The 13,195-nt window shown below is 38.9% G+C and overlaps 2 protein-coding genes and 1 pseudogene across 2 annotated transcripts in view; all 3 read left to right on the top strand.

Annotated features, from left to right (window-relative positions):
- The first annotated feature begins 2,052 nt into the window (after positions 1-2,052).
- Positions 2,053-3,981, top strand: LOC146640131 (troponin I, fast skeletal muscle-like; annotated as a pseudogene).
- A 348-nt stretch (positions 3,982-4,329) lies between these two features.
- aph1b (aph-1B gamma-secretase subunit) lies at positions 4,330-11,067 on the top strand. Its single transcript, XM_085357906.1, has 6 exons — positions 4,330-4,583; positions 5,538-5,708; positions 6,086-6,159; positions 8,561-8,683; positions 9,204-9,331; positions 9,744-11,067. The coding sequence occupies exons 1-6, from the start codon at positions 4,471-4,473 to the stop codon at positions 9,909-9,911; spliced, it is 777 nt and encodes a 258-aa protein (XP_085214032.1). The 5' UTR covers positions 4,330-4,470; the 3' UTR covers positions 9,912-11,067.
- Positions 11,068-12,800: 1,733 nt separating this feature from the next.
- otog (otogelin) overlaps positions 12,801-13,195 on the top strand; it is a 70,990-nt gene continuing 70,595 nt past the window's right edge. Inside the window, exon 1 of the mRNA XM_085351052.1 lies at positions 12,801-12,919. Coding sequence (XP_085207178.1) covers positions 12,801-12,919 — 119 coding nt within the window. The remainder of the gene's footprint in view (positions 12,920-13,195) is intronic.

Below are 13,195 nucleotides of genomic sequence, written 5' to 3'. Positions count from 1 at the left end.
GAGTTGATAGTGGACTTCCGGAGGTGCAGAGAAGTACACACCCCCATCACCATCAACGGCGCTGCTGTGGAGAGAGTGAGCAGCTTCCGGTTCCTTGGTGTACATCTGGCTGAGGATCTTACGTGGTCAGTACACACAAATAAAACAGTGAAGAAGGCGCAGCAGCGCCTCTTCTTTCTCAGGAGACTGAAAAGATTTGGCATGAGCCCCCGCATCCTCAGGACCTTCTATCACTGTGCCATTGAGAGCATTCTCACTGGATGCATCACCACCTGGTATGGCAACAGCACCGCCTACAACCGCAAAGCTCTCCAGCGAGTAGTGCGGTGCTCTGAACGGATAATTGGAGGTGAGCTTCCCTCCCTCCAAGACATCTACAGGAAGCGGTGCCTGAGGAAAGCGGGGAGGATCATCAAGGACTCCAGTCACCCCAGCCATAAACTGTTCAGACTACTTCCATCAGGAAGGAGGTTCTGCAGCATCCGGTCCCGTACCAGCAGACTGAGAGACAGCTTCTTCCACCAGGCCATCAGACTGCTGAACACGTCATAGACACCTCAGCTTCACTACTGGAACTTTAACATTATGCACTCCATGCTGTACAGTAATGCCACTGTTTTGTACATGTCTCACTCTGTATATTTTATTTTATATATTTTATTTATTGTTTACTCTATTTAATTTGTAAAATATGTGCACACACACACACACACACACACACACACACACACACACACACACACACGTAGAAAAATATTTAGTATACACATCCAGAAATGCATATACTATTATATATTGTACATATATTTATTAGTTTCAGATGTAGCCATTCTTGTATTTTGCTTGTTTACATTATTGTATTTTGCACAACTCTGTTGCTTGTGAAGCTCGCACACAAGAATTTCACTCACATGTGCTGTACCAATGTACCTGCACATGTGATGTGACAATAAAAGTGATTTGATTTGATTTGATTTGATTTGGAAAGTGTGTGTGTGTGTGTGTGTGTGTGTGTGTGTGTGTGTGTGTGTGTGTGTGTGTGTGTGTGTGTGTGTTTTCTCTCCCTCCCATGATGCTCTCAGTGATTGTAAGCTTTTATTTTGAAGTTATTGTCACACCGTTTCACATCATTGCATTCAGTACAAGATATAGTAGGAAAGTATCTATATTCACAGCCAGACATTGTCAGCATTTTTGATTTATTGTGCCCATGTACAGATACAGATGTAATTGTTAATTCTAAACTGTGGAATAGTTGACTGCTTACTGAGATTATTAAGTTCTACTGAAACTTTAAAAATGCCTCAAAGCCTGTTTTGGTTTCCTTTGTTTTTTTTTGTATCGTATAGTGAAAGTGACTTGTCTCTCTGTATGGATAACCATATTTTCTTGCTTGTGTTTAAGCTTTTAATTTGAAATGTAATGTGTATTTCCCTTTTTTCCAATTAAAGTCAAACATTGCCTTGCAGAAAACCTTTATAATCGCTGTATGCTGAGCAATCACAATTTAATTCACCTTCATTACAAAATGTATAATGCCAACACGTTCTGGGATTAGGACTAAAGCTTCAAACTTTTTTATGTTGAACTTTTCGTGGCAGTTCAAAGTGATTTTACCTAAAACATGAAAGACCTTAAAAAAAGGATCCCAAGGCAGGATTGAAAAGATACCTTTCAGTGGGATTTAACAGGGGAAAAAATCAAAAGAATGGAAGCCAAACATGAGTTGAAATAAAAAGAAATGGATAAAACTAGAAAATAAAGGTTACAAAAATGAAATAATGATCTGATTCAGGTCATTTAAATGCGAAGGCAATGAGAAAAGTTTGATCTGTGATTATAAGTACTGAGGAAGTTTGTTCCTATAATGTGATATAAAAGATGTATAAATATATCACATAATGGCTCTGTGAAATGAACACAGATTTGGCAATATTAGTCAGATCAACATATTTAAATTTGGTATAAATATTAGTCATCATCAGAGATCATAAAGTGTAAAATATTCCCATGACCATTAGGGATATTGATGTGGAGATTCATTTTCTAAGGATGTCACAGCTCAGAGAAATGAAAGATACTCAGGTTAGACAGCCAACAGTGCAGGTATAGTATTAAAGCATTAACTAAATACTTATTGGAAATCAGTAATAACTTTGATATCAACTGTTTAAGTCATTAATGATATACTGTGTGAGTTTTTGCTCCTTTCTTCCTGTCTGTGCTCCAACAGGAGAGTGCGATGGCCAGGCTTCATTAAACATGAATTTGAATATTTTACTCAAATAGCCTCTGAAGTCATCAGATCATGTGATGGATGTGCAGCTGGCAACCTTGTGATGCTGTTATGTCCATTTGGACACAAATCTCTCCAGAATGTGTCCAGCACCTTGTTGAATCTCTGCCACGAATAATTAAAGCAGTTCTGAAGGCAAAAAGGGGCTCAGACTCAGTGCTAGATAGGTGTACAGTGGGCAGTGAGTATATGTTTCCTTGAAAATTTATTTGAGGATTCAGTTTGGCTGTTCAGTAAAGGAAGCACCTCTTTATTGTAAACAAATCAAGGGAAAGGAAAGCACTAGCAGTAATGTGTTATTTAAGCACAGTGCATTTACAAACTCACCTGATCAAAACGGCCTGACTGTGTTTGATAGTCATCTTCTGCCATCTTCTCCTCCCTCTCTCAGAGCTTGGTGCTGCAAGTTGGCCAAGAAATGCTGGAAGAGGAAGCCCGAGAAGCTGAGAGGGAGAAAATGCAGTACTTGGAAGAGAATTGCACAGCCCTTTTCATTCCTGGCAGTATGCAGGATCTCCAGGTAAACCTACGGCACCTGGAGAATTTGTTCATGACTGATGATTAACTTAGCAGGCTTTTTGTTCACCTATGGAAGCTGTAGTTTGGTTTTAGAGGAGAAAGTATTTGTTCTGGTGCACTTGCCTTTAACATCCATAACATCACCGGAAAATGAAAGTGTGCAAGCTCTACTCTTCCTCTGTATCCATCCCCTACCCAGCAACTATAGAAAGTTGGAGATGATAGAAAACTTGCTTTGTAAGAAAAATGTTCAGGATAGTACACTGCTGTTAAGTGTGTCGTGTTTATGATTGAAAAAACAGACAAACAAATAAACTTTCTCACTCCTTCTATCTATCATAACTCCAGGAGCTGTGTTGCAAACTTCACAAGCAGATTGATTTGGTGGATGAGGAGCGATACAACATGGAGGTCAAAGTGGCAAAATCCAACAAGGTGTTGTATTCAGAAGCTTCTTCTGCCATTATAAAGTTATACAGTTATACAGTATAATTATTATACAGTATATATATATACTGTATGTATATATAATTATACAGTTATAACACCTCCCGATGTAAGGTTTATGCCACAGCTCCCCTAAAGTAACAGTATATGTAATTGCCAAAATCATTTTTCATTTTTTCTGTATTGGCAAGATCTTTAATCAAAGTGACATTTTTTTAGTTTAAAAATAATTTTTAAAAATTTATTCTAATTTATTCTAAAATGTTTGTTGTTGTTATTACCAAAACACATATGTCTGAACAACAGTGTTCTATGTCAGGTTGATGACCTTAAGTTGAAGATTCAGTATCTGAATGGGAGGTTTAAGAAGCCAGTCCTGAAAAAGGTGCGGATGTCAGCCGATGCCATGCTGGCTGGCCTGCTGGGCTCCAAACATAAAGTGTCCATGGACCTGAGAGCCAGCCTTAAGCAGGTTAAGAAGGAAGTGAAGGACGAGGTAGGTGCTTTTGATGTTATATTAGGCAGATGGAGCACATAGTAGCATCCTTCACTGAAAAAAATTAGTAAGATCAGAACGCAACATGAAAGGCTTCACTTTTTGTTACTGCTTTCCTTTGAATGTGTTTCTTAGGAGAAGCAAACGGGCGACTGGGGTAAAAAAAATCAAAGACAAAACTGGCATGGGTGGAAGAAAAAAGATGTTCGATACAGAGCCTTAAATGTCAGCATGTTTTTTCTGCAGTTCACCACTGCCAAGATTTGCCAGAAGTCCCTTTTTTAAATAAATAAAAAAGAATAAATCCAGTGGTGTTCTGATGTATTTAATGAATGTAATTTGACAAATGCAAACAGGCTGATAAAGAGCACAGGCTGTGAATGTTCCGCATGCGTATAAATCGAGGTGAACTCGTTTTATGAATTCCAAGAGCAAGAAATGAGACAGAAGTGTTGAAAAGCAGCTGAAAAAATGTTTTCTAAATCCGTCCAGCTCATTATTAATAAAGTTTTTTTTTTTTTTTTTTTTGGTAGGGTTGTCGGTCACGTGAGAATACGCGACGTCACGAAAACCCTGTGATACACTGGTTGTGGAAGTAAATCAGTACTGGCAACAGAGGGCTGCTTTCTTTCTAATATTTCCAGATAAATACCTGTAAATAGAGCAAAACCAACCGCTTTAAGACGCTGAATTACCCTTCCTCAGAACCAAAATGACAGCGGCGGTGTTTTTCGGCTGCACCTTTATCGCCTTCGGCCCAGCCATCGCGTTGTTCCTGTTTACCATTGCCCGGGAGCCGCTGAGAGTCATTTTCCTCATAGCAGGGTGAGAGTTAAACATTCACTGGTCATAACGGACGGCAATTGACTTAAATATATAATAATTTGGTAATTACAGATGCTACTGCCACGTTATATTGAATAAATCCCAACCTTTAGACAGTGTTAGCTTACTAGCTAACCGATCGTTTCGTTTCTTAGCTGATGTGCTATCATTAGCTTCTATTCTCTGGTATTATGGTCTTACACTTTGCTGGTTTTTTTCTTTAGCCATACGTCACCACATTCCGATTTACACAGCTTCATAAATACACCGACCTTTTAAAGTTTTAAAGCCCCAGCAATGCCTGATATTAGCCACCCAAAGATAGGAAAGAGCTAGCTTAATGAGAGCCTGAGGGACTTTTATTAGTTTTGTTTCTTATGGATCTTGCAGATATTGGAGGATGCTGACGACTTATGTCAGTAAAAGGTGGCTGTATACACACACGTAGTTAGTTAGCACTATGGTGGATTGGCTTTTGAAATAATTCATTGCTATTGTAGTGTTATAGGGTTCAGATACGGTCTTGACCTAAGTGAGATATAAGCTTGTGATCATAATTGTGGTTGTTGATTGATAACATACATCTTACCGGTTAATTTGTAAAAGTGCCGTGACGTTACGTTTGTGTTCGTTGACACTTTGTCTCCTTGTTATGGTCAATTAATTCTTGCTATTTGAAGTAAAAGTAACTAAATAGTCCTCTGGTATCTCAAGATAATCCTGATTGTGCTATCACTTCGGTGCTGCTCCTCAGTTCCTCCTCAGTCTGGAAGTATTTTTTTCTTAACCCTCCCTTTACTTTCATTTAATTGGCTGACCCTCGCAAATAGAACTGTTGAAAAAATAAAGGAGTCAGGCTTCTGGGCTCACAGCAATGCTGGAATTGCTGTGAGCCCAGAAGCTTTGAGATAGCAGTGTGGGTAATATCTGTTTTCTTTGTTCTCATTCTTTCAGGGCATTTTTCTGGCTGGTGTCGCTGCTGTTCTCCTCCCTGGTGTGGTTCATCTCGGTTCAGATCAGTAATAAAGAGAGCGCGGCTCAGCAGAAAGGCCTGCTCATCTTTGGCGTGGTGCTGTCTGTGCTCTTGCAGGAAACCTTCCGCTTCGCTTACTACAAGCTACTAAAGTAAGTGGCCGCCACCATGTTTAACTGTTTTATACTTTATATAGTGTGACTCCAGAGAACTGTTTCTTACTAGAAGAGCTGAAAGCCCATACTTCAACTTCCTCAACACGTATTCACTATTTATTATTTATTTAACTAAGAAATATTAAAGCATGACCTCTGAATTCTGCACTGTATCGTTGTTGTCCCTTGATGAGTGTCTGTCTCAGTTGTCTCAGTTTCACACTCTTCAGTGTGAACTTGTACAATTTTCATTGTTCATCTCAGATCATCTTCCACTAAATGACATACTTTCATAACTGACATATTTTCTATTCATGTTCTGTAGCACACAGTGAGACTCAGAACCAAAACTCTGTGTGTGTGTTTTCCTGCAGGAAAGCAAATGAAGGCCTCCTCACTCTCAGCCAGGAGGAGACCATGCCCATCTCCATCCGACAGCTGGCCTATGGTACACTTAGTCTGCACATCATCTTCTGTGCTTCATATCACCTACTGGTAGCATATTCATTCACCCACGATTCTGCCAGAAGACAGAACATTGAGCACTGGTTACCTCTTTACAACTTTATCATTGTTTGTTTTTGGTTTTAAAACTCACTTTTGTACTATTCTGTAAAAAAATTTTTTTAAATATACAAGAAACATTAGCATAAAAATGGCAAATGCACTGTATGGACAAAAGCACTGGACCACATGCATATTATAGCTATAGGAGCTGCTCAGCCATATAGACCCATACCTTGAAGCTTCCAGCACAGTGTTTGTGCTGATGTCAATATCAGTGGTTTTAATGGGGAGGATTGGAGCTCTGCAATGCCACTTAGTGATCATAAAATATCTATGGGGAAATTTCACAAACAGACTATTTACAATGATCATATTCTACTACATTGCTACACTCTAGTTCAGTGAGCTCTTTAGAGTGACCCCTTGTTTCACAAACATTTGTAAAGCGAGACTTCATGGAAAGATGCTTGATTTTACACACCTGTATTCAGATGTTAAGAGGTGTGGATCGAAACCTTTGGCCGTATATCATATGAGCACAAACTGTGAAAGTGCTCATTCTTCCCCACTAGGCTCTAACAAAAGATGCTATCAAGTAGCATCAATACATTTCTAAAGAAATTGTTAAAAATGAACATCTAGCACACTTTGGACATGATCTCTTATATGCAGGTTGTTTAAATTTGCTTGCGGTTTACAGTAAACAGTATTTTCTGTACAGTGGGGCTGTGTGATATGACCAAAATCTCATATCCCGATATAAGAATTCCATCGTCCTGATAACGATATAAATCACAAAAATGTAACATTTTCTGTAAATTCTGTGAATCTCGGGCAGCTCGACTTGCGGGAAGTGTTTCCAGCTGCGCGTCATGTAGCTGGAGTCGAGTGTTTTAACCGATGCATGAAACTATACATTTTTAGACATAAGTTGTAACGGCCGCCGTTTTCTTTGTATTTATTACACGGCGTGCTGCGGGGAAAAGCCTGTTCTAACGTTTGAGTCTAAGGTCTATTTTTTAGCACCTGGCGGCTCTTTTTTACTTCTCATCCATAAATAATCTGCTCTTTCACATGATTCAGTTTATTTTGAAAAGTCTCAACAGGATCTCGAGCTTTATTGTAAAAGGTTTATGTGAAACATAAACAAGCGGACACGCGATGGTGCTACCGTCGTTGTTGCTAACGACAAAGCATTAAAACAGGCGCTTGTCCGTGCGTAGTGTGGTTATATTAAATATAAGAGAAAGAGAGAACTTTAAGAAATGAATATAGCCACAACAGTGACCATCAAAACAATGAAAAAAATATTGCCGTAAACATTTTATTAGGCGACACCATGAAACAAACGATAGCGTAAAATCAAACGATAGACGATATCGAACAGCCCTAGTGGTCCCTAGCTATAATGCGGTGCGCTGTTTCGTGGATTTTCTTTGGTGCAATTTTGCAGTTTTTTTTTTAAGCAGCACATTGTGTTCTGCATCCTGATTGGCCGTAGACCATTGTCAATCAATCTCCTCTGTGCTGTGTCTCCTGTACAGTACAGAATGTCTGCAGCTTGTCGAATTTACATAAATCTTTGATCGCTTGCAGTGTGACTCTGAAGTACTGTACTGTATGTTTGTAAATTTTCTCCCCAACAAACACAACAATGTTAATGAAACGTTTTGCACCGTCAAAGGCACCTGTGGTAGCACCCAAAAGGCAGAGGAAGATGGTAACCATAGCACAAAAAGTTGGACTTCTGGACATGCTAAGGGAAGATAGAAGTTACCATATTTTTCGGACCATAAGGCACACTGCATTATGAGGTGCATTAAGTAAAACAAAACAGTCAGATAAGTCAAACTTTACTCAAGTCATTCTTCCACCATTGATTCATTAATGTTGAATTCTCTGGCAGCTGCTCTATTCCCATGTTCTGGACCTGAAACAGGGTTTGATCTTTGGTTTCATTCTACAATACTGGACTTATTTTTCTATGAAGGTTTGAATTTTGAGGGTGTTTAAACAAGAGAGAAAAATGTTCATGCCTGTCTGAGAAAACTGTCTAAAGTGTCTAGTGAGGAGTGTTACAGCCTTAAAACATCTATAATAATTGTGAAAAAAATGAAATTGGCTACTTTGTGGACTTCACCTATCGCGGGTTATTTTTACAATGTAATTCCTGTGATAAGGGACCATTCAATTCAATTCAATTCAATTTTATTTATATAGCGCCAAATCACAACATAAGTCGCCTCAAGGCCATTCATCTTGCATAGTGCCGAATTTGCTTTGGGATTAGCATCGCACAGTCTTTCTTATGTCTCAGCTGTCTTCTCATTCTTTTGTCTCAGTTTCAGGTCTCGGCTTCGGCTTCATGAGCGGAGCGTTCTCTGTGGTGAACATCCTGGCTGACTCAGCAGGGCCGGGGACTGTGGGGATCCATGGAGACTCGCAGCACTACTTCCTGTCCTCAGGTAACAATTAGCATGTACTTGTTTTTTGTTTGTTGTTTATTTTATTGTCAAAAACCTTTACGTTTCTGCCGTTGAGCGAGTCCATAGATTCGTAAAACCTTTTTCTTTCTTGTGTTCTCTTCACACACACACACACACACACACACACACACACACACACACACACACACACACACACACACACACACACACAGTCATTCACCAGATGAACTACTTCCACTGCTGGAACCAGAGTCCAGACGGGGAGATTCTTATTCTACTTTGGAGTATAAATGATTGTGTCTTTGTTTTTGTTTTTTCTTTCACTTTTGAGCCAGTTGCCACAAAAAAAACTATGTATTTCAGAGTTTTGGACTTCTAGCTGAAACAATACAGAGCACAGAATAAATGTATTATGTTCTATTGTGTGGTCTTATTAAAAAGCATTCTGGGAAATGTTGCATTAAAACTAATCGCCGTTAAAAGTGTAACTAGATTTATATGTAGAACATGATTTGTTAAAATTGCACGTCTCTTTCAGCCTTCATGACGATGGCCATCATCCTGCTTCACATGTTTTGGGGCGTTGTTTTCTTTGATGCTTGTGAGAAGCAGCGCTGGTGGGCGGTGGCAGCCGTTGTCATCAGTCACCTCTTGGTCTCCTGTCTGGTGAGTGTGGTTTGTACGGAATGTGGACTTGAGTCTATGTGAAGGCAGGAAAAAACACTAACAAGAGCTCACAGTCAAAAACTATGCAAGGAAAGTATTTTTATGTCTTAAATGTCTTGAGTCAGTTTTCTTTTTTTTTTTTAAATCAAACCTCTCAAGCCTCATAAATCTTCTCTTTTTATTTTATTATAGTATATTATAGTATCTTATAGTAAATAAGAGTCATGTTTTCGGGGCACACGACGGTGCTCGGACAAACGGCCATTTAACAACATCAACTTGGCGACTCAGATTTGTAATGAAAGTCTCTCTTGCTCTCTCTTTATATGCCTGCAATTAGTTACTTTAAAGAATTGAGATAAAATACTAAACAGTGTCCACTGATGTTTTTTTATCTCGTCTTCTACCGCAGACCTTCCAGAACCCTGAGTACGTCGCAAGCCTTGTTCCCACCTACGTCATCCTGTTCCTAATGGGTGTCTGGGCGTTCTACTCCGCCGGCGGCTCGCTCAAGAACCTCAAACTCTGCCTCACCTGCAAAGACAAGGACTTGCTTCTTGCCAACCACAGGCCTAGATAACGCAGCACACCTAGCAGTGTGCAGGACTCTTTATACAAGGATCACAGAGATCCCACACAAACACACACACACATTGGACACAGTGAGGAAGGAGTGTTAACCCTGTTAAATCTGCTATTTGATTTGAGACTTTCATCATCTTAAGCGTTAAAACATTTAAAAGGTTTTGTGGGAACAAAGATGGGAGATCGTTTTGATTCCAGTCCAGCTTGGAAAAGGTTTTAATTCAACAGTATAACATATCCATTTTGGCTAACTGTGTGCCCTTTTTGTGGTCTGCACTGTAAGAAAAAACAAACCCACAGAAGATACTTTAGATTGGGGGCTTAAAGCAGCAGCACTCTTTATACATACTCTCAGATGCTTCAAATCTTTCCTAGTGTTTTATTATTTCTAAAGAAAATGTGTATATAATTATGCATTTTTGAATTCCCTAATGTGTAAATATTAAAACCTTTCTTCAAGGTGCGATATGCTGTCTGTGGTCTGAATATGAACCTGCGTTTGATTCTAAATGCACTTGCTAATGATTACTAATTGTTTGTAATCAGTCATCAGTCAGTCAGTAATCTTGACGTAATAGACCCTTGAGCAAATAGAAAGTAGAGAATCTAAATCAAACAAAATAGTTTCTTTTGTTGATTGTCCTTGTGTGTTTTGGTTGTTCTTATGAGTGCAAGGATTTAGGATAAAGAATTATTTACAAACATTTTGTTTCTGTGCCTGATTTTGTTTTTGATCATCTTTTGTATTTGTAGATTCTGTCTGCTGTGTCTCCCAAGGATGGGAGGTACATTAGAGATGTAAATTGTATCCATGTTTGCATTGAGTTCATTACTTTTCTGCCTTGTTTTGGCACTTTGCTACATGACAAAATGTGATTTGGTGTAGTCTTATAGGTGGAGATGAGCCTGTTAGCTGGTCAGTTGGTACACCAGGCTGAAACTGATACAACAATCCTGCAATAACTCTTACCTTCATGATGTCATGCTGTTTAATCCTACTGTAATTCAAAGAGAAGTGTTTCTTTTGTGAGTTATATCCAAGAAATGGGGAAAGAAATTATTGTGTGCTCACTTTCAGTTTTTACTTCATATTGTAAAACACATTCAGCTCTCCCTCTGCATTAAGTTAACTTTAAATTTCTTGTTTATTTCTAGAAGGTTGCATTTCCTTTTATCACCATTGTTGGATAGGTTTTAAGTGTGTACAATACTTCAATGACTAAAGGAATAATAATAAAAAATGATATTCCTGTCATTCTTTATATCAATTGATTAATTAAGCTATTGTTTTTTTAACAGGTGTTTTACAGGTGCCCATGATTATTCACTAGTGACTGTGTAAAATATATTTAAAATTGTCTGATTAGTATAAAAAGAAACTAAAGATTTTCAGTTTTCCTTTACTGCCAACTCCAAAAACCAAGCACATGTTCACACCAAAGATTTCTGCTTAAATAGGATATTTTATGACAAATTTCTCCTCTTTGTTTCTTTTCTTTCACTCTACTAGAGCAACTTTGCATGATACCAATTTCTGTACTTCATCTACTGTCTGAAACAAGGATTTTGGCTCCTCCCCCTTGCGTTAACCCAGCTTCCCACCCCCCCTCCCCCCTGATTGGTTACTCATATTAAACAGACAGTTTGAGCCAATGAGGCTTTTGTGATCACAGCCAGAGCTCTGACATCACACAGAGCCAAGAGCAGAAATAAATTGTCTGAAACTAAACTTGTGCAGTGGTTTAGACTACTTATATATACAGTCATTTAAAGATTTCAAACTTTGGTTCTGTTTCGCAGGAGAATCTGGTGGGAAATACCACTTGAAAACAGCATTCAAAGTAATGAACATTAACATGTATAATAACATCAGAGGGTGTTTAACTAGCCTTGTTTGGTCAAAAATAATCAAAAAGTAATAAGAAAGACCAGACAGCAGCCATTTTCTTTTAAGTTTATACAGAAACAGTAGGTCAGTTCATTGGACCTTTAATGAGAAGTCTACAGGGGACAAAGCAGGCGCCAGGTTTCCGATATAGTGCATGTCTGTGCGTGTGTGAGCGAGTGAATGTGAGAGGGATGAAGCAAAAAGCCTTTCTTGCTTCAGATGCTTCAGTTTGCTTGTTTGTAAAGATGAGGAGCTGTTAAAGTGGGTATGTTCATGTCATTAAAAGGACTAATCACAAAAGAAAAATGATAAATCACCTTTTAATGTTTCACCCTAAAACATTCCTCCATTCTGCCACTCCTGCGCTCCTCAGGTAATGTTTCCATTTATGAAAGCAGACACCTCCAGGCTGGGCTACACAAAGCTCACCGGGGTCTCAGAGGGTTTTGGTCAGTCAAAGGCCTTTTAAAAAAAAAAAAGTTAGACAACAGACAGACAGATTCAGGAAGCGTTTCCTCTGCCGAAAAGGCAACTTTCAAATGCAAATATGAGCCTGTGCAGCCAGTGACACCGGGGTCACCTCAACAATATCAAAAGTCTCACTCCTGAGGCTTTTGTGTCCCGCTGGATGTTCGAGGGTCAGGTGTCCAGCCAAAGATGAACTACTTCCACTGCTGGAACCAGAGTCCAGACAGGGAGATTCTTATTTTACTTTGGAGAATAAATGATTGTGTGTGTGTGTTTGTTTTTTTTCTTTCACTTTTGAGCCAGCTGCCACAAACAAATTGTATGTCTTTCAGAGTTTTGGACTTCTAGCTGAAACAATACAGAGCACAGCCTAAATGTATTATGTCCATGTATTATGTGTGGTGTTATTAAAAGGCATTATGGGAAATGTTGCATTAAAACTAATCGCCGTTAAAAGTGTAACTATATTAGATTTATATGTAGAACATGATTTGTTAAAATTGCACGTCTCTTTCAGCCTTTATGACAATGGCCATCATCCTGCTTCACATGTTCTGGGACATTGTTTTCTTTGATGCCTGTGAGAAGCAGCGCTGGTGGGCGGTGGCAGCCATTGTCATCAGTCACTTCTTGGGCTACCCTGTCTGGTGAGTGTGGTTTGTACAGAATGTGGACTTGGGTCTGTGTGAAGGCAGGAAAAAACCACTAGCTCACAGTCAAACAACAATGCAACGAAAGTATTTTTTATGTCTCATATGTCTGAGTCAGTTTTCTTTTTTTAAATCAAACCTCTCAAGCCTCATAAATGTTCTCTTTTTATTTTATTTTATATGTATGTTTATATAAATATGTTTTCGGGGCACGCAGCGCTACTTGGACAAACGACCATTTAACAACATCAACTTGGCGACTCAGATTTGTAA

This window comes from Diplotaxodon limnothrissa, linkage group LG1, assembly GCF_057381915.1.
Source record: "Diplotaxodon limnothrissa isolate DT_005_m linkage group LG1, D_limnothrissa_male_GT1.1, whole genome shotgun sequence".
Taxonomy (NCBI): Eukaryota; Metazoa; Chordata; class Actinopteri; order Cichliformes; family Cichlidae; genus Diplotaxodon; species Diplotaxodon limnothrissa.
This window is presented reverse-complemented; position numbering and strand designations above follow the sequence as displayed.